General features: G+C 45.8%; 1 protein-coding gene across 1 annotated transcript in view; it reads right to left on the reverse strand.

The window, feature by feature from the left end:
* Nucleotides 1–12,997: 12,997 nt before the first annotated feature.
* The window catches only part of Rab10 (RAB10, member RAS oncogene family), a 48,762-nt gene continuing 34,572 nt past the window's right edge, over nucleotides 12,998–27,187 (reverse strand). The window contains exons 3-6 of the mRNA XM_036171017.1: nucleotides 20,711–20,849; nucleotides 17,454–17,543; nucleotides 16,796–16,897; nucleotides 12,998–15,408 (exon numbers count right to left, since the gene is read on the reverse strand). Coding sequence (XP_036026910.1) covers nucleotides 15,325–15,408; nucleotides 16,796–16,897; nucleotides 17,454–17,543; nucleotides 20,711–20,849 — 415 coding nt within the window. The 3' untranslated portion in view covers nucleotides 12,998–15,324. The remainder of the gene's footprint in view (nucleotides 15,409–16,795; nucleotides 16,898–17,453; nucleotides 17,544–20,710; nucleotides 20,850–27,187) is intronic.

The raw sequence follows: 27,187 nt of genomic DNA on the forward strand, positions 1-27,187 counted from the left end.
TGTAATGTGGGGATTAAAGTGTGGTTATGTTTGGTGGTGGTGGCTGTGCCTTTAATCCCAGCACTCGGGAGACAGAGGCCAGCCTGGACTACAGAGTGAGCTCCAGGACAACGGGAAGTATGTAGTAAAGCCATATTTGACTATAAAGGTTATTTTAATTAAGTCCTGAGATCTTTTTAAAGACAGTGTCACCCTGCGTAGCTCCACACTCAAAAGTAGCCTCCCGACCTATGCTGCCTCAACTTCCCAAATGCTGGAATTACAAACACGCATCATCGTGCCCAGCTTTATTTATTCACACGCGCCCGCATTTGTGCATGCTTCTGTCTGTCTGTGTGTGCATGCATGCCCAGCAAGCATGTAGAGGTCAGAGGACAACTCTTAGGGAGTTGGTTCTCTCCTTCTACCATTGGTTTCAGGGTTGGCTTGAGGCTTAACAAAAGAATTAGACTACTAGAGCCATGCTGAGGCCAGAAGATGAAGCTTTTATTTAAAGCAGGAACTGCCAGTCTGCGAGAGAACAGCAGAGCCAAAGGGGGAACTGGGGTTTTCTAGGGTGATTTTAGTTGGGCAGGGTGGTATTCAAGAAGCTGTCACAGGTCACAGGAACTGCAGTAAACAAACGTTGCAGTGGGGAAGGGACTCTGGCCCTTAGGATAGGAGGAGGCTGTGTTCAAGCTGTTCTGCTGAAGTGAGGGGTCAGCAGGCTCCTGAGAAGTACAGGCCATTCGGCTTCCCTTTCCCTGAAGGAGCCGGGTCCCCCACCGGTTGTTCATCACAGAGTCTTAGGCGACTCCATCTCGGGACAGCGTACCAGATGGAAGCCATGTCATCAGGCTTAAGCATGGTCACATGTGGAGCCGTCTCCCGGGCTGCTGAGATACCTGTAAACCGAGACTTTGTTATCTTCTCATGGCTTGCTTTTAAATTGAGTTGCTCTTTTCAAAAGTTTCATGATCTTCAAATTATGAAATTCAAATTACTTCCCGATGAAGTGCTTCCTGCCGGGGTGTTCCAGAGTGTCTCAGAACGACACTTGCCTGGATAGCTGCTCAGGTGACTTGGAGTCATCTGGGCCCCCATGACAGCAAAGGATGAGGCAAAATCACCAAGATTCTTGGCTATCTGACGTGAACCACGCCGATGAACTGGTGAAGGACCCAACAGATTGCCTTTGTTGACGCAGACAGAGGCCCAATGAGTGCACCAAGGTAACCAGTCTTTGACAAAGGAGCAGAGGAAACTCAATGGGGACAGGCTACTCTACAGCACCTGTGGAAACGTGTATATAAAACCCAAATGCCAGGCAGTGGCAGCACACAACTTTGATCCCAGCACTGGGGAGGCAGAGGCAGGCAGATCTCTGTGAGTTTGAGGCCAGAATGGTCTACAGATCGAGTTCCAGAACAAACAGGACTTACATAGAGAAATCCTGTCGCAAAAACAAAACAAAAACAAACAAACAAACAAACAACAACAACAGCAACAGACATGGATGCAGAACTCAGGCCCTGGAACCCAATTCAAAATGGACCACACACCACAATGTAAAATGTGAAACCATCAGACAAGAAGAAAACATGAATGAGGATCTAAACGGCCTTGTGCTGGGTGATGACTCCTTATAATAACGTGATGCCAAAAGTTTAGTTCAGAAAAGGAAAAATTGTGAAGGTAGGGGGCTAGGGAGTTGACTCGATGGTTAAGAGCATTGGATATATATATATATATATATTTGGTTTTTCGAAACAGGGTTTCTCTGTGTAGCTTTGTGCCTTTCCTGGAACTTGCTCTGTAGACCAGGCTGGCCTCAAACTCACAGATTTACACCTGCCTCTGCCTCCCAAGTGCTGGGATTAAAGGCGTGAGCCACCACCGCCTGGAAAGGATTAGATTGAAAACTGTCAATCTATAGGGACTGGAGAGATGGCTCAATGGTTAGGAGCACTGGCTGCTCTTTCAGAGGACTCTGGTTTGGTTCCCAGCACCCACCTGGCAGCTCACATCCTGACTTGACACGGTGCAGACCAACAAACTCTACATGCTGACATCCTGGTGAATCACTTAAATCAGGAGAGGAAGTAGAAAGGGGGGAATGGAGCTGTTCTCACCCCAAAACAAACCAACCAAAAAACCCACAACAGAGACAATTACAATCAGACAAAAACAATCATCCGTTCTGCCTGGTGTACAGGGGACCCTGGCAGCAGGGGCAGAGGCCAGCAGCTACCAACCCTGACTGTCCTGCTCTAGTCTAGAAGGTTCCAGAACTAGAGAAGCCCTCCTTCCTAGTCACCTTCATAGTGACTGAACAGCTGTAGGGATGTCTTTTTGGTACATTGGCCTAGCCTTTTACGTCACAGTCTTAGCCTCACAAGCACACGGGAACACAGCTCGGAACCACTGTGAAATCACGGGCTATTGCCTGCCATCCTTGTAAGCCATGTGGTAGTGGTGCACACCTTTAGCCCCAGGATGTCTTTGTGTCTGTCTTCCTCTCTCTATTTACCCAGGCTGTGGTGCTATACACATGGAATCATGTAATGCCAGCGGAGGTAGAGGCAGGACAATCAGGAGCTCAGGGCCAGTCTGGGCAACGTTGAGACCTTGTTTCAAACTATCTGGTCAAAAGCCCAGGGCTATGGCTGCGGAGGTTATGACCCCAGGGGAACCTTTCCATCCTTCCAGCTGACACTAGTTTGTGTTAAGTTGACAAAACTACCCAGTATACCTTTCTTCCTTCAGTGTTTTCTGTATAGACTGGGTGTACACGCACATCTGGAAGGCAGAGGTCAACACTGTGTCTTCTTTGATTGCTCTCCGGAGGCTTTGTTTTTAAATTTTTATTTTAGTTAATTCATTAGTTAAAATTTTTTTTTCAAGACTGGGGGTTGATTATAGAGCCACATGCATGCCAGACAAACACTCTACCACTGAGCCATATCCTCAGCTCAGTTCCACCTTAGTATTTGATAGGGCCTGTCATTGAACCTGACCACGGCATGACTTACAGGTGTACTAGCGACTGAACTCGGGCCATTATGCTTGAATAGCGAGCCCTTGACTGAGTCATGTTCCCAGCCCCTCTCCCCTCTTCCTGGATACCATATCCTTCTGTCCCACTCTGATAGGTCACTCCTGAGGGGAGCCAGCTGCAGCGCCTCCCTGGTTTCCAAATCTTAAGGTTTCCTTTTTCTTGCCCAGGATTTCGTTCTGCTGGACTAGATTCCTAAGAAGAAGTACAGGGGAGAATAAAAATGTCCCTCTCTCCATATGTCTTTTTATTTTATTTTTTCACATCCGACACGGTCACTTGAAGGAGCGTTGACCTCGGGGGAAACACAGCCATTCAAATTCTCCTTCTCGTACGCAGCTTGCATGTCCCCCTTGGTTGGCATGTGCTCACAGAGCTGGAGGCTGAGTCTGTGAAGCATGGGGCTCCAGCATGGATAGCTACAGCCCAAGACTGTAGATATGGAAGACAACGGGCCAGCGAGAGGGCTCCACAGGCAGGGGACTTGCCGCAGAGCCTGACCTAGTTCAATCCCAGGAATCATGCGGTGGAAGGAGAGACCCAATCCTCACAAGTTGTCCTCCAACTTTGACTCGTATCCACAGTGAAATGGGTACAGACTAAATAACATCAAATGTAAAAAAGTTCCAACAAAACAATAGTATAACTCTTTTTCTTGCAGTTCTGAAATGCCATAAAGATAGTTCTTGGTGTAGGCAATCTTCTAGGTTGGTGTATGTGTGCGTGCATGTGTACCATGTCTTTCTAATCTTGAGACTAATGTCCCTCAACTCTTTTTGTCTTACCTTGCTGTCGTGGAATACCACAGACTGGGTAATTTACGTAGACCAGAAACGTACTTTCACTTTTGGAGGCTGGGAACTCAAGGTCACGAAGAAGCTGTCCCACTATGTCTTTAAGTGGTGGAAAGCCGAAGGGCAAGAGGAAGTTCTCTTCAGCCTTGTTCCCTCTTGTGGGGTCCCTGATCGACCTATGGGGGCCTGCTCCCACAACCTAATACCCTCTCCTAAAGGGCCGGCCTCTTAATCTCAGGCCATAGCACACCGTCTGCTTTCCTCTCTGTTTCCAGCTACTCATTTGTCTATGTTCTGAGACAGGGTCTCTCTGTGCAGCCCTGACTGTCCTGGAACTTGCTCTGTAGACCAGGCTGGCCTCAAACTCAAGAGATCCACCCGCCTCTGCCTCCTGAGTGCTGGGATTAAAGGTGTGTGCCACCATGGCCGGCCCTGGGTACTCAAATTTTACTCTCCAAATTCATCTTTGCCTTTTGCTTTCTCATTTAAAATTACATCTATGTACTTATGGTATATCTACATGTGTGAGCACACATGCCAAGGCTTTCGTGGAGAGGCTCTCTTCTTCCGCCAGGGATCAAATTCAGGTTGTCAAGCCTGGAGCAGATGTCTTTACCTGTGTAGCACCTTACCTGCTTTTCTTTGGGTTTTTCTGCTCTCTGTGTCCTTGTGTCCTTCCTGTTGGTTTTTCTTCCTCTTTTGCACTAGCATGAAGACCTGAGTAGGATGGGGTAGTGGTGCATGCCTGTAATCCCAGAGTTTGGGAGGTAGAGCAGGTGTGGTTCAGTTGGTTGAGTGCTTGTCGTGATACACATACCCTAAATCCTCAATGTGGTTTTTAAAATATAATTTATTTAACTTGATTTTATGTGCATTGGTGTAAAGGTGTCAGATACCCTGGAACTGGAGTTTCAGACACTTGTGAGCTACCACGTGGGTGCTGGGAAATTGAACCTGATCCTCTGGAAGAGCAGCCAGTGCTCTTAACTGCTGAGCCATCTCTCCACCTCCCCCACCTCTCTCTAGCCCCTTCTTCAATGTGTTTAAGGCAGCATTTCTCAACTTGGGGGTCAAATGACCCTTTCACAGAGGTCGCCAAAGGCCATCAGAAAACATAGGTATCTACATTGCGATTCATAACTAGCAAAATTATAGTTACGAAGAAGCAATGAAGATAATTTTATAGTTGGGGTCACCACAACATGGAGAACTGTATTAAAGGGTCACAACATTAGGAACGCTGAGAACCACTGGTTTAAGGTGAGTGTTTCACTGGGAATTGGACATTGGGAGTTCAGTTCCCAAAATGATCACCAGATGGCACAGTGACTCTACGGTTAATTTTATAGTCTCCACCCCTCCACCTAGCCTACACAACAGTGACAAGCCCCTGCGAATTCAGAAAAGTTGGAATGCTGTGAGTTATGTTTGTCAAGCAAGGAGCCCCCAGAGCTGGAGAGTATTTCTATTAGAATCTGGGGGGACTTTCTAGCCCACCCTTTATTCTACATTTGTCTTGGGTGCATGCATGCACATGCCTAATTCAGAGGACAAACTTCAGGCGTCGGTTTTCTCCCTCCAGTGTTTGAGTCGGGGATCGAACTCGGGTCATAAGGCTCGGCAGCAAGAGTCCTGACCCTCGGAGCTGTCTCGCTGGCCCCTTTAGAGATAAGGAATTGAACCGCTAGAAGAGTCCACTAATTTATCCAGCCACTGGCGGTAGTTAAGTTTGACCAGACAGTGGCTTGGATTTGAAAGTTCTTCTAGAGTTCTAACTGAAGCTGCCATTAAAAAGAAATACAAGCTGGGTGCAGTGACTCGGGCGTACAGTCTCAGCTATTTGGGAGGCTGAGGTGAAAGGATTGTTTGAGTTTTTAAGAGTCCAAGGCTGACCTGGGCAGGACAGCAATGTTCATCTCAAAGTAAAAAATTAAAAATAGGGTTGGGGATTTGGCTCAGTGGTAGAGCGCTTGCCTAGCAAGCGCAAGGCCCTGGGTTCAACCCTCAGCTCAAAAATAAATAAATAAATAAATAAATAAATAAATAAAAATAAAGCCAGGCAAGGTAGTGCACACCTGTAATTTCACATCTGAGTTGGAAGAGGGAGGATCAGGAATTCAAGGTCATTCTTGACGACATATGACACTATCTCAAAGGAAAGAAACAAACAAATAAGCTGTGCTGGTTTTTATTGTCAATTTGATACAACCTAGAGTCACCTGGAAGGGACATCTTAATGTTAGGTGGGTCCAAGGGAATGTTTGTGGGAGTTGTCTTGATTATTGATGAATGTAGGTGGACAAAGTCCATTGTGGGTGACACCATTCCCTAGTCAAGGGATCCTGAGCCACATAAACAGAGGCTAGCTGAGAATAAAAAAGTAGCCAGCGGGCAAATAGATATACTCATTTTTCTTTTACCTTGGCTGTGGACACATGACTAGCTGCTGGCGTTTCTGCCCTGACCTCCCGTCAGTGATGGACTGCAATCGGGACTTGTAAGCAATCAGGAATTGTAAGCACACAAATCTTTCAAAGGGCAATTAACTTAAAACCAAGAAAGTATGCAGGACCTGCCAGATGACATGGAGGCCAAACATGCTTTCCTCAGTGAGAGGTAGGAGGGAGGGCCAGACGCCCTGTTCTCTGATGGTGGGGTGTGGGCTGCTCTGTTTCTCTGCACAGCCCAGCCCTTCCCAAACTGCAATACAGGTCACATTCACTTGTCTGTTGTTTAGACGTGGGTTCTAGTTGTGCTGAGACTCTGTGTTTCACCACCACCCTTTTGGGGGGTTGGGGGGAGATGCTAAGATCAAGCCTGGGACCTTCAAGCGCTCACCACTGTACTGCATCCCTAGCCCTACAGTTGTGTTTTTCTTCTTTCTCTTCCTTCTTTGCTTTTGTGATGGAGAAGGACGGCTTATTGAAGAAGAAACTGTATTCTCCGGCATGGGAGTGAGCTCTAGAGAGCTGGGACAGGGCAGAGACTCAAAAGCAAGGGTACATTTCTAACAAGCTCCCTGGAGGTCCCAAGGCAGGTAATGTGAAGGGTGTAGCCGCCAGCTCCTGAACTTGGCAGCCTAGAGGGATCACAAAGGATGTTAAATCAAACAACACTCCCCTCCCCCTCCAACTACTAGCACCTGAGTCTCAGCCGAGCATTCTGCTTCAGATGGGCTAGGTACAACCATGCAGTCTGTGTTTTGTTGTTAGGCTGGTTTTGAGACAGTGTCTCGCCTAGCCCAGGCTGTCCTTGAGTTGGCTCTGTAGCCAAGGATGATCTTGAACAGGGATCACAGGTATTCACCATCACACTTGGTTTACGGGGTTCTGGGGATTGAGTCCAGGGCCTTGCACATGGTAGGCAAGCATCTCTACCTAGCTGCATCACAGTCAGGGTGATGAAAATGTTTCATTTGGGACTTGCATTTTCAGAGGGTTCTAGAACCTATAACCATCGTGGTGGGGAGCATGGCAGCATGCAAGCAGGCGTGGCCCCGGAGCAGTAGCTGAGGTCCCACATTTGATCCACGAGCATGAGGTAGAGAGCTAACTGGGAATGGTGTGAGCTTTGGAAATCTCAAGGGATACCCCAATAACACACCTCCTTCTCTAAGGCCACACCTCATAGTCCTTCCCCCAAAGTTCTACCAACTGGGGACCAGATATTCAGCTATGCAAACCTGTGAGCCATTCATTTTACATGTGTGTGTGTGTGATTTTATTTATTTATTATGCATGCAGTGTTCTGCTTGCATCCCTGCAGGCCGGAAAAGGGCACCAGATCTCATTACAGATGGTTGTGAGCCACCATGTGGGTGCTGGGAATTGAACTCAGGACCTCTGGAAGAACAGTCAGTGCTCTTAACCTCTGAGCCGTCTCTCCAGCTCCCTGTGAGCCGTTCTTATTCAAGCCACCACAGGAGAATGATACACATTCCCGCCAGTGTGTGTGGAGGTCTGAGGTTAGCTTTCAGGAGTCGGCTCTCTTCCACCACGGCGTCAAAGGATCACATGAAAGTCACCAGGCTTGTGCAACCAGGTAAGCCACCTCACTGTTGCCCAGGGGTGGATTTTTAAAGACATTGTCCTGTTGACATGTTCCATTACTGGGAAGTTAAGACACACACCCTTTCCTACTTTCCTGGCACCCTGGCTCATTATTTGGATCTCATCAACCAATATAACCACGAGACTCTGAACCAGAACCCATGGTAAGAAAGAAATGTAGGCCAACCAGTCCCCATCCCCAGAGAGCTCAGGCTCTGGTGGCAGCCACATAGGTCTCAGGGGAAGTAGCCTTCCTTGAGACTTGGTATCTGAGGCCATCAACAGTGTCTAAGGCCCAAAGTAGTCCAATTTCTGTGTTCCTACAGATGAAGTGTCTCAGTGTAACCATACACATATACATAGAGCCCCTTAGGATTACTTTGGGCATTTTTGTTTTGTTTAAAATGAGGTTCCTGTTGAACCCACTGTGGATCAGGTTGGCCCCCAACCTGTGCCCATCCTCCTGACTCATGGGACACTATTGCTAGGTATGATTACCTTTATAACCCACAAAAAACAAATGTGTAAACTAGATGGGGTAGCACATGTCTGTAATCCCAACACTTGAGAGGCTGAACTAGCCTGGGATACATATCAAAACCCTGTCTCCAAAAAATTTAAGAATAGACAATGAAGTTACAAGGCTAACAGCCCAGGAGCAATGTCTATTCTAATCAGAAGACAGAATGTCCTGGGGATCCACACTCACCTGCTAATCATACCTCTCCCTCTCTGCTAACAGCCCCACCCTCACTTTTGGGGTAATTGTTTCCTGAATTTTCTTTTCTGAACATAAACATCAGTTTTTTTGTTTGTTTGTTTGTTTGTTTTTGAGACAGGGTTTCTCTGTGTAGCTTTGCACCTTTCCTGGAACTCGCTTTGTAGACCAAGCTGGCCTCGAACTCGGAGATCCACCTGACTCTGCCTCCCGAGTGCTGGGATTAAAGGCGTGCGCCACCACCGCCCGGCATAAACATCAGTTTCCTAAGCACATTTCTATTCCACTTGCTTACCTTTCTCTTCTCACTGCAATGCAATCATTGGAGAGGCTGGGTCAAAAGTCCTGTGAACTCTTGCCAACTTGGATTTGGATTGATGTGGTTTAATCTGTTCCTCTGTCCTCATATTTCCTGCAATGTGGCATTTGGAATCAGACTACACATTTGATCTTCTTGGCATGGCCTTGTAAGAAGCATCTATTGGGCCAGTGAGGTGGCTCAGTGGGTAAAGGAGCTTTCTATCCAGCCTGATGACCTGAGTGCGATCCCAGGACCCACAAGGAGAGAACTGACTTCTCAAAGTTGTCCTCTGACCTCCACATCATTCTGTGGCACACTGGAATGAGTGTGCGCGCGCGCGCGCACACACACACACACACACACAAATGTAATAACAATTTTTTAAAGAGCATTTATTGGCATGTACACATGCAAATAAGTATAATGGCATTTTTAAAAAAAATATTTATTGTACTGCCCAAGAGGAGGAGGAAGGGTTGGAGGAGACGGAGGAGTCGAGGATATCACAGGAAAACCCACAGAATCAACTAGCCAGGGCTCCCAGACTGAAGCAACAATCAAGAACCTGTATGGGTTTGACCTAGATCCTCTGCATATATACTATGCTTGATGTTCTTGTGGGACTCCAACAGTGGGGACGGGCCCCCACTTCGACACTTTTGCCGGCTTTTGGGACCCTTTTCCTCCTTCTGGGCTGCCTTGAGCAGCCTTAATATGAGGGGAGGCACCTAGACTTATTGTAACTTGATATGGCATGTTTGGTTGATATCTCTGGGAGGCTTGCCCTTTTCAGAAGGGAAGGATTGTATCTGGGGGAGAAGGGAGGTGAAACTGAGGTCAGGATGTAATACACGAAAGAAGAACTTTAAAAGATTATTTATTGTAGGGGCTGGGGATATAGTTGTTGGTAAAGTGCTTGTCTATCTTGCATGAAATGAGTTTGGTCCCAGTACTGCATTACAAAAACAAACAAAAAGGAGCCTAGAGAGATGGCTTGGGAGTTAAGGGTGCTTGCTGCTCCCACAGAAGACCCTAGTTCAGTTCCCAGCACGCGCGCACGCACGCGCACACACACACACACACACACAGAGGACAGCTCACAGCCCCCTGTAACTGCAGCTCCAGATGTGACATTCTCTTGTGGCTTCTCCAGGCACTCGCATGCATGCGTGCACAGACCCACACAAATTAACAAAATAAAATGAAAACAAGAAACAGGTGTTGTGGCTTTTATGGATAATCTCAGGGTAGGCACAGGAGGGGGATGTCTGAGGCAGTTTCCTGCCCATGTGGAGTTCTGTGACAGCTGTCAATGCAGCAGCAAAGGGACTAGCACACACACACCCCCCCCCCCCCCCCCCCGCTAGCGGGAAGTCTGGTTTGATGGTCTTTTCCCTGACCCCCCCCCCCATCTTATTTGTGTGCCTACATTCATCCCATCAGAAGCCAGCTGGTCTCAATAAATGAGACCCTCTCCAGGGTCTTCCAGCAAAATGCAGTGAGGAGCCCCAGGCTGGCTTGTACCCCGACAGGAAGCTCCCTCCATCCGCCTCCACAACTATAACTACAAGCTGCAGGCGGAACCCATTCCTGCCTAAGCTGTGAGAGACCCGAGACTCCAGCCCAAGACCCAGACTCCCTCTGCAAGGGCCTTTCTCAGCTGGCTCCCCGGCAATCCGCTGAGAGCCTCTGCGCAGTAACCGACCTCTTGACTGGCACCCCGAAGTGTGAGAGCAGAGAGGGCTGTGGCACTTGCAGCTTCTCAGTTAGGCACCCTCTCGCTGCTGAGCTCTTCCAGCTCACCAGTTACCTTGGTTTCCCTTTGCTGTCCAACCAATCCATTCTTGGAGGAAGGGCAGCCAAGAATCCAATCGGAGGTAGGAGCCGGTCACCGCTCACTTCATTTGGTAGGTTTCATTACACTGTGCCATGCCCTGTGTTCAGGCCTCTGCTCTGCACTGAGCTTAGGAGCTTGCAGGCCTTCAGGCAGCTGTGGAACTCCTACAACTGGGGGGCAGGGGACATTGCTTCCTTTGGCTTCCCCCTGCACACATGCAACTCTGAGCTAGCAACTTGGCTCTGCTTTTATTTGGGACTTTGTGGGAACCTGGTTTCATTTAACACCACACCCGGCCACTCCAAGAGTCGCTAGGGGGCTGGGATGCAGCTCAGCTTGCATGCATAAATGACAACACCCTGGGTGTATCTCCAACACTGGAGAAACAGAGTGTTGCACACCTGTAATTGCTCTTCTTAGGAGGCAGAAGAAATCACAATCATCCGTGGCTGCCTAGTGAGTTCAAGACTGTAGCAGGCTATGTAAAAACCTCACTGGACTTTTCAGATCTAATGAAAATACCAAGCCCCCATGAAGTAAAAATTCTATCTATGGCAAGTCAAATCATCGTAACTCTGTAAACGTCACCATTTGGGGGTCTTGAAGAAATGTTGCTGGCTGCTTTAGTCATTCCTGTCTCACTGGCATCCAGTGAGGCAGGTAAACAATGGGACTGTGACGGGGGCACTGTCACACAGCAGCTCAATGGTGCGAGTTCCTCAGTCTTGCACTACTTCCCTTCCTTAGCTAACTGCTCCGATTTTAAATGACTACAACAGGCAGACATGGCCTCCTTTGGACTTGGGCTAGAAACCTCGCCCCTTACCCCAGCAAAGCACTCTTGCATCTTACTCCCCACAAGTCACACCGGACTACTAGTCAGTTACAAATCCCCTTAGTCCACCGAGGAAGCCGGCATGCGGCATGAACGTCATCCCTTCACCTTTTGGGCCATTTTTTTTTTTTTAAAAACTAGTACTAGTGTCCTGGCCACTACCAACTTTCTGTTGGTGGCTTCAGAAACCCATTAAGACTCTTGAAGGCCGGGCATGGTGGCGCACGTCTTTAATCCCTGCACTCAGCAGACAGAGGCAGGCAGGTCTCTGAGTTCAAGGCCAGGCTGGACTATACAGAGCGAGTTCCAGGACAGTCAGAACTTTACAGGAAAACCCTTTCTGTGACAGCTTTCCTTTCTGTCACAAAATGACTTTGACAAAACAACAGACCCCAATAAAACAGGGTGACAGGCACTGGAGGTTCCCACACCCAAGTAGGTTCACGAGACCCTCTTCACTAATCCAACTTTCTCTGACCTGCAACAATCCATTTTCCTTATCCAAAGCTCATGGATAGGTTTGTTGTTGTGGGGGGTCTTTTGGGAGTAGGGTGGAGAGGTCCTTTCTCTGCCCCCCAAGACAGGGCTTCTCTGAGTAAGAGTCCTGGCACTCACTTTTGTAGACCAGGCTGGCCTCAAACTCAAGAGATCCGCCTGCCTGTGCTTCCCAAGCGCTGGCATCAAAGGCCTGCAGCCATCACCCAGCAGCAATTACTTTTTGACACCGAGTCAAAACTTGCCCTAAACTTGCTATAAAAATGAGGCTAGCCTTGAACTCCTGATCCTTTTCCTGCACCTCCCATGTGGCAGCTATCAGACTACTTTTGCTTTCTCAGACAGTGAGTTTATGGACAGAGACCATACCCTTTCTTCCCCCACACCAATTTCAAAGGGACAACCAGAGGCTTCACCCTCAACATCAACAGGAGTACGTTGGGGTCTGGAAGAGGGGAGCACTAAGGACAGTCAGACGACTCTTAGAAACTACATTCTTCAGCAGAGACAAGCAGCCACACTCTTTTACTGACCAGGCCTTAACATGGGGGTGAACACGGCTTTCGCCAATACTTGGCCAGGCCACGCCCTGGGTCATCGTCTAAACACGGCCGCACCATCCTTCAGGACAGAGAGCCTACCGGGGTACCCTTGGTCATCCTCGGGTTCACTTGGCTCTTGGCACAGTGAATAGTGTGAGCTGGAGAGGACCAGGGAGGTCATCCTGTTATCAGGGTGATTCTGATTAATGTCCCAGAGCTCCTTGTGGGATTAAAATACAGCTCGCTACACAGTTCTTCCAAGCGCCTTCTGTTTTCCATACACAACAAAATGACTTCCCTTCTATCTTTACCATGTTTAACAGGATGCCCTCATGTACTGTTTTCAGAAGCAACCCTCCAATCCAGAAATAAATGAAAACCAAACCACACAGTTGGAAATCAAGTTTTGTTTTTATATGAACAGAAGTAGACCATCTAGAAATATTTCAGTTTATTTAAATTGTTAAGTAGAGTATGAAACCGAATTTGTAGCTAGTACCAGAGAACGGACTGAACTGTTGGTGTCTGGTGAGAAGAGACTTACAGAAAGGGACAGAGCCCTAAGAGTGAGCAAATGAAACTCAGGTTTCAAACAGATTACACAAAAGTTGATTTATACTCTGTTTCCCTTTTTGTTGTTGTTGATATTCAGAAAGTGCAGATTTAACAAAAGGTAGCCATTTCCTTTCTCTGTACAATGCCAATTATAATTATGCAAACAACAAAACTGTCAGTCTGTTAGCCAAAATCCCAGTGTGGAGCTGCAAACCTTAAGTCACTGAATCAAGGATTAAAGAGGTTTAAAGTAAAGCGGCGACTGCCACATTCCAGAGAGAGGGAAGAACACAAACAGCGAGGACCCGAAGACGGCAGGTTTAACCTACACTTCAAAAGCTTAGACACTGCATTCTTCAGAGTGGAAACTCCGGGATTATTTGGCAATGCTGCTTTTTACTAGTAAACAATGATAAAGTCAAGTGAGGGAGGAAAAAAAAAAAAACTAAGAGCCACCAGTGAGGCATATAGAATTGTCTTTAGGGCACTATCTGAAAAATGCATGGGTTCTCTTAGCAGATATGTCCCTATACTGTTTGTGTGAGCCAAGAGGTCATTAAAATGCGTGTCACAGAAATCTTTTCAATGGAAGCTGCTGTCCTAAACTCAGCCTCTGCTCGAAATGAATCATGCTATTCACAATTATTTCCACAAAGGTATCATCTTAGGATGCCAGCAGCATAGGGGACTTAGCTTACCCTGTCCTAATGAGAAGCGATGAAGCCAGACTAGAAAGAAGAAGAGAGGCAAGGGTCAGAAAGCCAGAGATCTCAGCTTTACATGAGAAGCCTTTCGCTGTCCTTTGTATTCTTTAAAAATCCATGGTAATACAAGTTTTCCAAGAGGATGTAAAGATGGGACAGTAATAATATTATAATGTATTTCTAAATCTTACAGTAAAGACAACTTAACACTGAAGTGTTCTTCAGAGGCCAAATCTCAATACATTTGGCAAACGTCACTAAGATCCACTCCTCCTTCGTGCTCCTTACATTTATTTCAGAACCAGTGTTTCCTGGCTACCCAACTGCCAGAGGAGTTGCCAGAGTGGAGACTACTCAAATTCAGGTTAAGAAGTTTATTCTAGGAAAGTGAATAGGATATATACCTAATTAGAAAGACAAACCACAACACCCTCCAAACACTAGTGCATGCAATTAACTCTTCCATTTCATAAACTCAATGGACAGACAGGGAGAGCAAGGGGGAGGGGAGGAACAGAAGGCAGACAGCGGGACAGGTCTTAGGAGAGTAAATGAGGGCCGACACAGATGAACTGACATCTGATAGTAGGCAGTTAGAATTTATCTTTCCGTTTACTTAGCAAGGTAAATCAGTGCTGTATGGTCAACTCGACAAACCTTTCATCTTTAAATAACTCAGACCAGGAGCAGTGGGCAAACAAAGCAGCATGCAGAAAGATGAGACGCAGGGACAGAGTGGCCGAGGGACCTGGTGGCAGGAATCGGTTTCGATATCAAGGCCACTGGAAACGAGACTGGAAACCAAGTGTCCCTTCTGTATCACCCTTTGTCCTCAGTAACTACTGTGAAAGTTACCGCCAGCAAACCCCAGCATCTGAGCGGGCTGATGCTGGATGAAATGTCTCCTGCACATGCTTCCAAACAAAAAAAGAAGAACCAAAGAAGTTCCTTTCCACATAAGGCACAGGACAAAATTAACCCCACGTACAGATTCAAGGCGAAAATGAGTGGTTCCTGGCTTTTGTTTCTTTGCTATCACGTCTATAGATTATAGGGACTCAAGCACATTATTCATGACAGAAAATCCCACTGTTGTACAAAATAAAATTGTTAATTCTAACTTTTATTCTTATACAATTTTGCAGAATAGAGTTGAAATGATTGCTATAGTTTAATGTTGATAAGAACTGGACTATAATACAACAGAAGTGCAGTGGTGAGCTGAGCAAGTACATCTGAAAATGAAGTCACAGACATGATTTTCTATACATTTTTGTTTGTTTGAAGAAAATTATAATAGTCCGCAAGCAGTCACAGATGAAAGAACAAATAAAATAGGTGGACTGAATAGTTAAGATGAGGAACAAAAAGGTCTGTTTAGAGTTAAAAATGGACAGAGGGCTTTATTTTGCAGCAAGAGGAGAAACGGATGGTGGATGGCGACAGATGGACAGGAGAGCTCAGCAGCATTTGCTCTTCCAGCCCGTCACGCCTCCTCCACTGCTGATGTCTACGTTTTCACTGTTGGGCTCTTTTACAGGGGTCTGCAACAACACAAGGAGGCAAGCATGAGGAAGGAGCCACTGGCACGGACAACAGACTCCACGTGGAGAGCCATCAACATCAGCTATACAACAAAAGGCGGTCACGGTCACAGGAGCTCGCCGCCCTCCCCCACCACACGAAGTCTCCACTTGGAAACTGTCTCTGGTTGACCTTTAGGTGGCCTCCTCCGTGGAGGGTGACAGACGTCTCTTGGTAACACTAAAGCATCTCAAACCATCCCTGCCTAACTCTTCTGGGCAGGTGTGTCAATAGAGTACTTAGTACTTAGCATCATTAAGCCAGGCACATGCTGGTAATCTCCAAACTCAGAAGACAGAAAATGAAGAACTCTAGGTCAGCCTGGACTACACAGCAAGACCTGTGTTTTGTCTTGAAAGGAAGGTGTTGCTAAGCCTGATGACTGAGTTTAGTCTTTGGGACCACACAATAGGATGGAGCTGACTCCTACACGCTGTCTCTGAGCTCCACAATGCGCTGTAGAACTTGTGCAAATCCTGTCCCTCCAAATAAAAACTATTTACAACTCACAAAAATCATTGTTAGGTCATGTCTAACTTTAGAGACACCAAGAGCCTTTCTCTGTTCAGTTATTTGCCTTTTCAAACAGGCTGCATGTACTGGTGGTGGTGGTGGTGGTGGTGGTGGTGCAGCAGCACACCTTTAATCCCAGCACTCAGGAGGCAGAGGCAGGTGGTCTTTGTGAGTTCAAGGCCAGACCGGTCTACAGAGCTAGTTCCAGGAAAGCCAGAGCTACACAGAGAAACCAAACAAAAAGACAATCTCAATCATGGGTCAGTGGAAGAGGAGGGGACGAAATGCAGTTACATAGTTGGGTGGGCAAGACTTAGAAGAAGCTCCAAGGACACACCAACATGTTAACTGCCTAACTCTTAGGGGTGGGCTTTCTCCTTTCTATCATTCTGCATTTCTCCAACATCCTGCACATGTTTCTTAAGAGTATCACAACAGAATTTTAAAGGCCAAGGAGTTGCAGGGGAGCAGTGTGAACCAGAGAGCAGACAGTGAACACCAGCGGCTACCACTGACTACCTCCTTAAGGTTCCACAGGTTTTCTAGACATCTAGTTCCAAGTCCCTTCATTCTGGAGGAGGAGATACTGATAATGGGTGATCGTCTAGGAATTACAGCACCCAAACCTTCTATGTGAACACAGTATGTAAGAGACAAAGAACACAAGGTAGTGGGGTGATGCCAGCATCCAGAAGGCTAAGACAGGAGAAACCAGAGCCACAGGACAGCCTGAGGTACATGTAAGACCCTGGCACAAATAAACAAAAATGACCCCTACCACCACCACCAGGACAAAATAATTCAAAAGTGTCACTGCATAAAAAAAAAACTTACCTTTCGGAGGATGTCTTCAGCTAATGTGAGGAACGCCTTTTCGATGTTTATATTTGCTTTTGCACTAGTCTCAAAAAACCTAATACCATGCTCCCTTGCGATCTAAAATAGAAGCAAAATAATGTTATGCAACTGCCAAATACAGGCTGCCAACTGTGGCAGTAACATGTTAGAGGAAATAATAATTTTACTCTGACGGTAGTGGTATCAGTTAGAATACATAACACAGATCATTTTAATGGGTCAAGACCTTAAGAAGAGAGGTAGATAATAAAACAACTCTCTCCACCTCAAGAGTTCATTTCAGATACTCTGAATCGGGTATTATGTCCTTACATTAAGAGTTCGGTATGATATATCTAATTTCCACCTGCCATGGTCTTTTAGTGATCAAACTTCAGAATCTTAATAATTGACACATTTCATTAAGTTCTAAGATGAAAGCAAAACCAATCACTGACATGCTCTTCTGTGCAGCTTACAGACACACACGAGGCAGGGGTGTGGCTCTGCCCCCATGTTAGCTATGCAGTGGAAAGGATTCCTACAGGGTAAGCCACTGCTTCCAAAGAGCCCTTTCTGGAAGACCCGGCAGAGCCGCCCAGTGCACCGCACCCACTGCAGTAGGAGCTCCGTCACCTCCACAGTCGACTCTTACCTGTTCTCCTTTGCCTTTAGGTACAACCCTCTTATCGTCCATGTCACACTTGTTTCCTAGTAACATTCTTTCCACATCTTCATTGGCATGCTGAAACGGGATAAAACTGTATTTTTGCACACTGACATGAATTATGACTTAGTATTCTCTGAACATGACTGTATGTTTCTTAAACTCACGTCCTTTTCCCTGTATCTGTGAGTGTGGCATGCATGGAAGTGCAGGGACACAGATCCACACATGGGAAAGAAAGAGCTTGTGCCTGGACGGGCTCCCTGCTGTGCACTTATATGCTTTAAAGTGCCACAGAAAGGACCAACAGTGGCAACACCGAGCAGGGACACACTGCTTAGTTAGTAAACATGTTCCTATTGGTGTGGGAAACCTTTGCAGTTATGACCTCAGCTCAGGCTTCCTTTCTTCCTAACTACCATCCCTCTTAGAAGAATTATCTATAGCAAAGCTAAGAAGAAAAGTACCTAAAAAATTGCTGACACTCACTTCTCAGCAACACCTCCATTTTTACAAGTCAAAATGGTATTAAAAATTCTTCATTCAGGCTGGAGAGATGGCTCAGAGGTTAAGAACACTGGTTGTTCTTCCAGAGGTCCTGAGTTCAATTCTCATCACCCACATGGCGGCTCATGATCACCTATAATGAGATCTGGTGCTCTCTCCTGGCATGCAGGCAGGACACTGCATACATAATAAAATTTTTTAAAGTTCTTCATTCATTAAATTAAATCTAAGCCAGGGTAGGAGAGATGCTCAGCAGTCAAGAGCACTGCTGCTCTTGCAGAGGAGCCAGGTTGATTCCCAGCATCCACACAGTGGCTCACACACACCTGTAACTCTAGGGCCAGGATACCTGAGGGCCTCCTTTGACTTCCATGGCACCAGACATGCAAACAGCAAACATACAAATGTGTAGGCAAAACAGTCACATACCTAAGTCTAAAAAAAAAAGGAATGGTGGAGTATGCCTGTAGTCCTAGCAGTTGGGAGGCGGAGATAAAAGAATCAAGGATTAAGGTCACAGAGTCGAGGCTAGCCTAGGCTATGTGAGACCTTGACTTAAAAGACCCAAACCCAAACCAAACAACCAAAACCTAAACCAAACTTTTGTGCAGCCAAGTGGCAGCATTAATTTCACTGTAGAAAAGAATTTCAGCATAACCTGGCAAAATAGCTTCTCTCCTCTTTGGGCTGGAGAGACAGTTCAGCAGCTAAGAGCACTCGATGCTCTTCCTGAGAACGCAAGTTCAGTTCCCAGCACCCACACCAGGTAATCACAACAACCACTTGTAACTCTAGCTTCAGGGTATCTGATAATCTCTTCTGGAGTCAGTGGGTACCCACACATGGTATTTACTCATACAGGTACACTCCTATAAGTAAAAACCATTGTTTAAAAAGAGAGAATCCCAGGACAAGTCAGCGTGAAACAGCTGAAGTTACTGAGATTGTGAACATACACTTAGGCACAGACGTTAGTAGAAAATGAGGCACTTGGGGAAGGAACTGTGCATAGCCAACTGTGGACATGAGTTCAAGAGTCACATTTAAGATGTTAACAACCATTAGACATTTGAGTTGTGTTTCTTTTTTTGTTTTGTTTTGTTTTTTAAGTGAAGTTTCACTGTGTAGCTTTGGGAGCCTCGAACTCATAGAGATCTGCCTGCTTCTGCTTCCCAAGTGCTGGGATTAAAGGCGTGCATCACCATGCCTGGGATTTTTTGATGGTTTTTAAATTACTTTGTTCTAAGGGACCTTCCACCTGTTTCCACCCCCTCTTTTTCTGTAAATGGCATCACAGGGTGATTTCTGAGACACACTGGATAGGATTACAGACTGGTAAGGTAAAACCACAGATCACAAGAACTAACAGGGAGCTAAGACACATTTTCATTGTAAAAGAAGTTTAAGTCATAAAATTTCCAGAAAATTACAAGCTAATATCTAGGAAAGGAGGAAGGCCACACATGGCTGCCTCACATTGCCTTAAGCACAGGTTGCTCTCATTTAAACCCTTACTGGGCTGTGGGTGTCTCTATACAGAAGAGTCTCTCTCTGTAGGGAACCCACATGTAAGCTATGTTGGCAGTCCCTTGGCAGAACTTCAACCAGACTGGGAGTTGGGGCAGCTTTCTCAACTCATGTCCCAGCAGGTGACCCCACTTTTCTCTCCTGCCTTCCAGTATGCGAAAGAGTGAAAAGGACTGGGGATAGCTCAGTTGGCAGACTGCTTGCCTGCTACGCAGGAAGCTGCAAGAGGCAGGAGGATTAGAAGTTCGAGACCAGTCTGAGATGAGTCAAAAGACGCCGACAAGACCATCCACAAAACAGACAATACTCGTAAATCACACAAAGAGCTTCAAGCCAATGAGACAATTCAGTGGATCAAGATGCTTGCTGTGAGCTGGGCACTGGTGGCCAAGCCTTTAATCCCAGTACTTGGCAAGTAGAGGCAGGTGGATCTTTGAGTTCCAGGCCAGCCTGGTTTACAGAGCGAGTTCCAGGACAGCCAAGGTTACACAGAGAAAGCCAGTCTCGAAAAACTAAAAAAAGAAAAAAGAAAAGAAGCCAAGCTTGCTGTGCCAGCCTGTTACCATGAATCAGGTCCCTGAAAGCCATGTAAAGGTGAAGGAGGTTGTCTTCTGACCCTACATGTGTGCCCTGACAAGCATAGCCCCATCTATACCAAACATGCATCTACACACCTCACACAAATATCTCTGTGTTTTAGGGAAGTAACATGAGATCAAGCCTCCCAAGAACTGGGTTAAGGGCAACTAACATCTTTGGTCTAAAACGCCCTTCCCTGAGTATTTCTACAGCCACGTAGTTACCCTGCTTCATGTAACCCTCCAAAGTCCTAGTGAAATGTCCATGTTAGAGGACAGCAATATGGCATGAGTAACAATTCCAACGGGAAGTCTCAAAGCTGTAGCCATGAAATAAATAACGCTTTGATATGTAACTTCAGCTTACAAAAAAACTGTTAACTTCACATGCATTTGGTACTACTTCCTTTTGGTTAGATTTACTGTGTTTATATCTAAACATGTCAAAATGTCAAGAACCAATATAACCTTTCTATAACTTAATCATTAAAAAATTTTAACTTATTCAATTCAGTGAAAAACAATCACCGCCAGTAGTTCTTATTATCTCGTACATACAGAACTCGTGAATGAAGTTTGAAGATCACTACTCAGCTGGCGAAGGAGGGAGGGTTAGGCACCTCCCAGTCTTACCTCATCTATGTTTCTAAGCCACTTGCTGATGTTCTCGAAACTTTTGCCATTGGTGATGTCATACACTAGCATGATGCCCATCGCTCCTCTGTAGTAGGAAGTTGTGATGGTGTGAAATCGCTCCTGGCCTGCTGTGTCCCTGAAACAAACAGTCAAGAATTGATTGAAGCATCTTACTATCACCACACTCCAAATAAAGGACAAAACTGAATAGTAGCAAAAGTACAGATTGAAATCCACTATTTACCACAAAGGGGAAACAGAACAAGCACCCATTGAACTCTTTGAGACAGACTGGCCTCAGCCTCCTAAGTGCTGGCGGCCCAGGAATGCCCAGCTCCATACTTAATAGTTGGAGGAAATTAATGACCTACTCACACTGAGCTGAAGGGAAGAAAACAGTAGCAAGTGACAAAAAATGTTTTGAAATTATTTCCATACCCACAAGCCATATAAGAACTCCTGGGTCCATTTTACTCAGTATCTTACCCCACAATAAAACACGAAAGCATGTGAAATTCTTAGACCATTAAAGACTGCTGTTTGTTAGTTTACTCACTCACTCACTGCAGCCTGGCCTGGGTCTTGCACATGCTAGTCAGGTAGTCCGCCACTGTACTACATCCCCACCTCCACGCTTTTCCATCTCATTCATTGTATTGAATTTTTAAAATTATTTTTATTTTTCTGTGTGTGAGTGTTTTGCCTGCATGTATGTCTGTGTACCACATGTATGCCTTGTGCCCATGGAAGCCAGAAGAGGGCATCAGATCTCCTTGGCCTTGAGTTAGTTAGTTATGAGCTGCCATGAGGATGCTGGGACTTGAACCTAGGTCCTCCAAAGAGCAGCCAGTGCTCTCTGTCACTGAGCCATCTCTCCAGCCCCTCTCTCACCTCTCTTTAACTTTTTATCTTATGTAAATGTGTAAGGGTTTTGCTTGCCTGGTACCTTTCAGAGACCAGAAGAGGGCATCAGTTTTTTTGTTTTTTGTTTTTTCCGAGACAGGGTTTCTCTGTGTAGCTTTGAGCCTGTCCTGGAACTCACTATGTAGCCCAGGTTGGCCTCGAACTCACAGAGATCTACCTGGCTCTGCCTCCCGAGTGCTGGGATTACAGGCTTGAGCCACCACTGCCTGGCTAAAAATTATTTTTAACTTACGTGTCTGAATGTTTTGTTGGCCTGCATGTATACGCAACGTGCGCATGCCTGGCGCCTGTAGAAGCCAGAAGAGGGAACCAGAACCCTTGGAACTGGAATTGAGGACAGTTGTAAGCCATGTGGATGGGTGCTAAGAACTGAACCTGGGTCGTCCTCTGGAAGAGCACTCAGTGCTCATAACACAGCAGAGCTGTCTGCCTGCTCTAACCACATCCCTTTCTAAAACAAGGCTTCACTACTTAGCCCTGGTTGGCCTCAAACTCAAGAGATTCTCTTGCCTCTGCCTTCCAACTACTGGGATTAAAGGTGTGCACCACTATGCCTTGCCCATAAAGTAACACAAAGGTATCTGTAGCACAGTAGCAAAACTATAACTTGACATTAGCATTATCTAAGACAGAATTCAGATTTCATTCTTGCCTTTTACTTACTTGTATATGTATAAATACTTCTTTGCACACTTACTACATGTTGGGGCTGGCGATATGGGTCAGCAGTTAAGAGGACTTGTTCCTCTTGCAGAGGACCCAGGCTCTGTTCCCAGCCCACATCAGATGGCTCACAACCACTTGTAACTCCAGTTCTAGGAGATCCGACACCTTCTTCTAACCCCCACAGGCACCAGCATGCACATGGTGTACATATACACATGCAGGCAAAAAAAAAATTATATTTACTTATTGGGGGTATATATATGTAGAAGGGCATGTGTACACCATGGTATATATGTGGAGGTCACAGGACAACTTTCAGGGCAGAATACTCTTTTTCCACCTTGTGGGTCACCGGATCAAACTCAGTTGTAATTGATGGCAAGTACCTTTATTCACTGAACCAGCTTCTTGGCTCCCTTTATTCTGTTTTAATATTCTATGTGTCTATGTCTTCCTCTTTACCATACAGTCTTGCTCTACTGCTGTTGAATAAAATACTTTAAAATCATTGGGCAAGCCAGGTGTGGTGACCCATGCTTTTAATCCTAGTACTTGGGAGACAGGGACAGGCTAGCCTGGTCTACAGAGTAAGAAGTAGTTCCAGGACAGCCAGAGCTGCTACACAGAGAAACCCTGTGTGTGTGTGTGTGTGGGGGGGGGTGGTGTGGTGAGACTTTAAACTCCTATGACTGATTCTTCTTAGTGCACTTTGTTAAAACTGTTTCGCTATACTAGTCTACATAATTTTAGAAGATGCTGTCTATGTTTAAAACAACAAAACCTCCTAGCAACCTTTGTCTTTTTGCAGTGTTGAAAACTGAACTCATGGCTTAAGTATGACTAACAAGAGATCTACCATTGAGATACATCCCACCCACTCCTTCCCTCAGCAAACAGCTATACAGACTATCTGCAGTTGCTGTTTTTCCATATACTTTTGTCAGTTAATTCATGGGAGCGGGCAGGGGTATGTTTGCTGGTGTGACATGCATGCAGACAAAGCACCCATATACATAAAATACATAAATAAATTTTTAAAATAAGCAAAATATATAAATGCATTTTTACAAAAATCTATGCTTACATAGTCAATAAATACTTAAGAGGTCCAACATCATCATCAAGCAGAAATGAAAAGTAAACCAAACTACAATGATAGCACTTCAACTTCTCTAGGATGATTATAATAAGAAAGGCATGTTGGCAAGGACCTACAGAAATTGGAACCCTCACCTGTTACTGGAAGCAACGTAGAATTATTCAGATATTTTAGCTAAGTCTGGCCTTTGCTCCAAGCATTAGACATGGGACTGGAGAACTGCTTCAGCAGTTAAAGTTTTTGCTGCTCTCTCTTTCAAAGGACTCAAGTTCAGTTCCCAGCACTTACATCAGGTGACTCACAAGTGATTGTCTATAACTCCACCTCCAGAGGATCTGATGCCTTCTTCTCCCTCCTTGGACAACACAGACACACACAGACTGATAGACAGACAGACAAACATACCCTCATACACTTCATACTAGCCCAGACGTGGAAAGGCAATGGTGCCTGTACGCATGTATAAACCAGATGAATCTTGATTGACATGCTAAGAGCAACAGCAGCTAGTCAAACTATCAGATATTACATAATACTAGACATAAGAAATGTCTAGACAGGGAAGCTAAGAGACAGACTGAGAACTAAAAGGTTTGGGAGAACAGGGTGTCAAAGTGCGGAGTTCCTTTTGAGAGTAAGTATTCTAAATCTGCAATGATGACTATACAATCTTGTGACTAAACTAAAAACCACTGAATTGGGCACTTTCACTGGTAAAATGGCATGTGAATTATGTCTTAATAAACCTACTACGAAACAAACCAAAAGTGCAGGCTTAAAAACTGATATTGAAAACCTTTAAAACAGGGCATGGCGGGAGAACAGAAACAGCTCAGCGTTAAGAGCGTGTACACAGTCACAAACCAGGGTCAGCTCCTGTTGTGTGGCTCAAAACCACCTGTAACTCCAGGTCCAGGGGACTGATGCCTGTCGCCTCTGCCGGCACAGCACATACCCACACATAGACATACTTACACATATTTTAAAATTTAAACCACAAGGAATGCTAGAGAATGACTGGGGGGAAAAAGAGAAGCCAGGCAGACTGGGGCTCTTCCAAGGGAGGAGCCAGCCACAATGACTGGCTACAGAACTTGCGGAGATTAGACCAAGACCAAGGCTACCAAGGTCCTGGAGGAGATGGATCCTTCTCCTTACCCCTCAAGAAGCCCCTTCAGTTTTTCCGGAGGGATGGGTGTCTTCAAGAGTGAGAGGTTGTTGGTTTCTTTCTTTTCCCATTTCCGTGTGTCTGTGGTGTGTGTGTGTGTGTGTGTGTGTGTGTGTGTGTGTGTAGGCCCAGGGTTGATACTGCTCTTCCATATGATTCATCAAGACAGGGTCACTCAAGCAAACTCAGAACTTGCCAATATGGCTAGTCTCCAGAGCCAGCTTGCTGAAGACCTCTTCTCTATCTTTCCATACTGGAAAGGCAGGCCAATGCTGCCACCCACTCAGTAGTTAAGTGGATTCTGGGGATCTGAACTCTGGTCCTCCTATTTGTACAGTAAAATCTTAACCATTGAGCTAGCTCCTCAGTTCCTAGGTTTGCCAGTGCAGAAACAGACTCATGATGGCAAGCAGACCAGGTTCAAGGCTGTTTTTCCACGAGGGACTGCAACAATTATGTTGTTCAGGGTGTGAATGCTCCATCAGCCACTGTCAACCATACAAATATTGTCCTGATCAACATTTCCATCATCCTGAGGACTCTAGAGTCCTTTGCAAGGCATTTGGTCACTGCAACTCTACTCTGGCACAGCCTCATCTCAGCCTGTGTATAAGAAACTTCCAATTTCCTATATTTAGTGATAAAGCCCTTCTAATCATGTCTAACACAGTAGGAAAAAAGCAGTGCTAAAATAAGGCCACTGTCTCTGGGTAAAGGATAAAGTCACCAGCACAGAGTATACAGAAGACTTTAGGATCCTCAGGATGATAGAATTGCTGGCCAGGAAAATGACTCTGTGGCTAACAGTTGTCTTTGTTTGAGACAGGGTTTCTCTGGGTAGCCCTAGCTGTCCTGGAGCTTGATCTGTAGACCAGATTGGCCTCGGACTTACAGAGATCTAGCTGCTTCTGCCTTCTGAGTGAGTGATGGGATTAAGGGCATATGCCACCATGCCTGGCTGACTTATTTAACATTTATTTTCCTATTTTTTGAGGAGAGGCAAATCTATGCCAAGACATACATGTGGAGATGAGAGGATAATTTGGGGGGGGGGGGGCAGGTACTGCCTTCCGCCATGTGGGCTCTGAGGGTCAAATGCAGGTTTTTAGGTTTGATGGCGCCTCCTTTCCCTATTGAGCCATCTCACTGAGCCTGTTTGATTTTTTTAAATTTATTTTATGTACATTGGTGTTTCATCTGCAGGTATATCTGGGCGAGGGTGTCAGGTCCTCTGGAACTGGAGTTACAGATAGCTGTGAGCTGTCATGTGGGTGCTGGGAATTGAACCTGGGTCCTCTGGAAGGTTAGTCAATGCTCTTAAGCACTCAGCCATCTGCTCCAGCCCCCACTGTGCCTGTCTTTAAAAACTTGTCTTCATTTTTCAGAAACACAACACTTAATTATTGCCTCCCATTTCTGTTAGAATAACCCAAGTTATTAATCTTTTAAAGTTTTCTGTGTCCCATTTTTGCATACTTCATACATTTACACTTTTCAATACGATTGTACCTTACCCAAATGACCTTGTGTGTTTTTAAATATGGTAGCATGTAGCCAGGGCTCTCCTGGAACCTAGTGTGTAGCCTTGAGTTCCTGATCATCTTGTCTCCACTTCTCCCAAACTGGGATTACAGATACCATGCTGGGCTCAATCTGGTTTCCTCCACCTATCCTTCCCTGAGTTCCACACATGGATTCTCATTACAATACCCAGCCTCTGCAGACTGGCAAGGAGCAGTGTATTTTTTTATTTTATTTTATTTTTATTAGTGTGTGCGTGCGTGCACGCAGGTACCTGCAGAAGCCAAAGGTATCAAAATTCCCCAGAGCAGGAGTTACAAGTAGTTTGTGAGCTGCCTGATGTAGGTGGGGGCAATTGAACTTGGGTCCTCTGCAGAAGTTCATGTTTTAAACACTGAGCCATCTCTCAAACAACTTACTTCAAACCAAGAGAAAAGGCTCCTTGCCTCACTACCTCTGGACTAACTGGCAACTAACAGCCCCTCTGCTCAGGGCTAGGGCTGACTATTTGCTGAATTTATTTTTAGAACTTCTCACACAAGTCCAAGTCTAACCCAGTGCTCTAGGATAACAACATATCGTTCCTGAAACGTTGTAAGACAGCACTTCCCAAAGATCCTGTGTACAGAGTGGCTATAGTCAGCAGAACCGGCTCCATCAACACACTTAAAACCAATAAGCCAAGCTGATGTTAAATATCTGACACTGTTGTCTTTACCAGTCTAGTTAGTGTGGTCGGGTTTCTAAAATTATGAGTCAGAGGCAGAACTTTCCCGAATAAAATAAAAGATGCACAGAGGAGAGAATGCTGTAAACACTATTATTCCCAGTGACATGCTGTAAAAGGAGTGCTACAGTCCTGAGGATCAAGGCAGCTCCTTCCCTCTCGACCCCCACTCGGGTTGGCGGAGCTGTGTGCTGGGGCACTCTCAGAGTTAATTCTATAGTCTAGGCACAGGGCACTCTCGGAGTTAGTTATACAGTCTAGGCACAGGGCACTATGGAGTCATACAGTCTAGGCACAGGGCACTATGGAGTTACACAGTCTAGGCACTGGGCACTATGGAGTTACACAGTCTAGGCACAGTGCACTATG

Source organism: Onychomys torridus, chromosome 21 (genome assembly GCF_903995425.1).
Source record: "Onychomys torridus chromosome 21, mOncTor1.1, whole genome shotgun sequence".
NCBI classification, from domain to species: domain Eukaryota; kingdom Metazoa; phylum Chordata; class Mammalia; order Rodentia; family Cricetidae; genus Onychomys; species Onychomys torridus.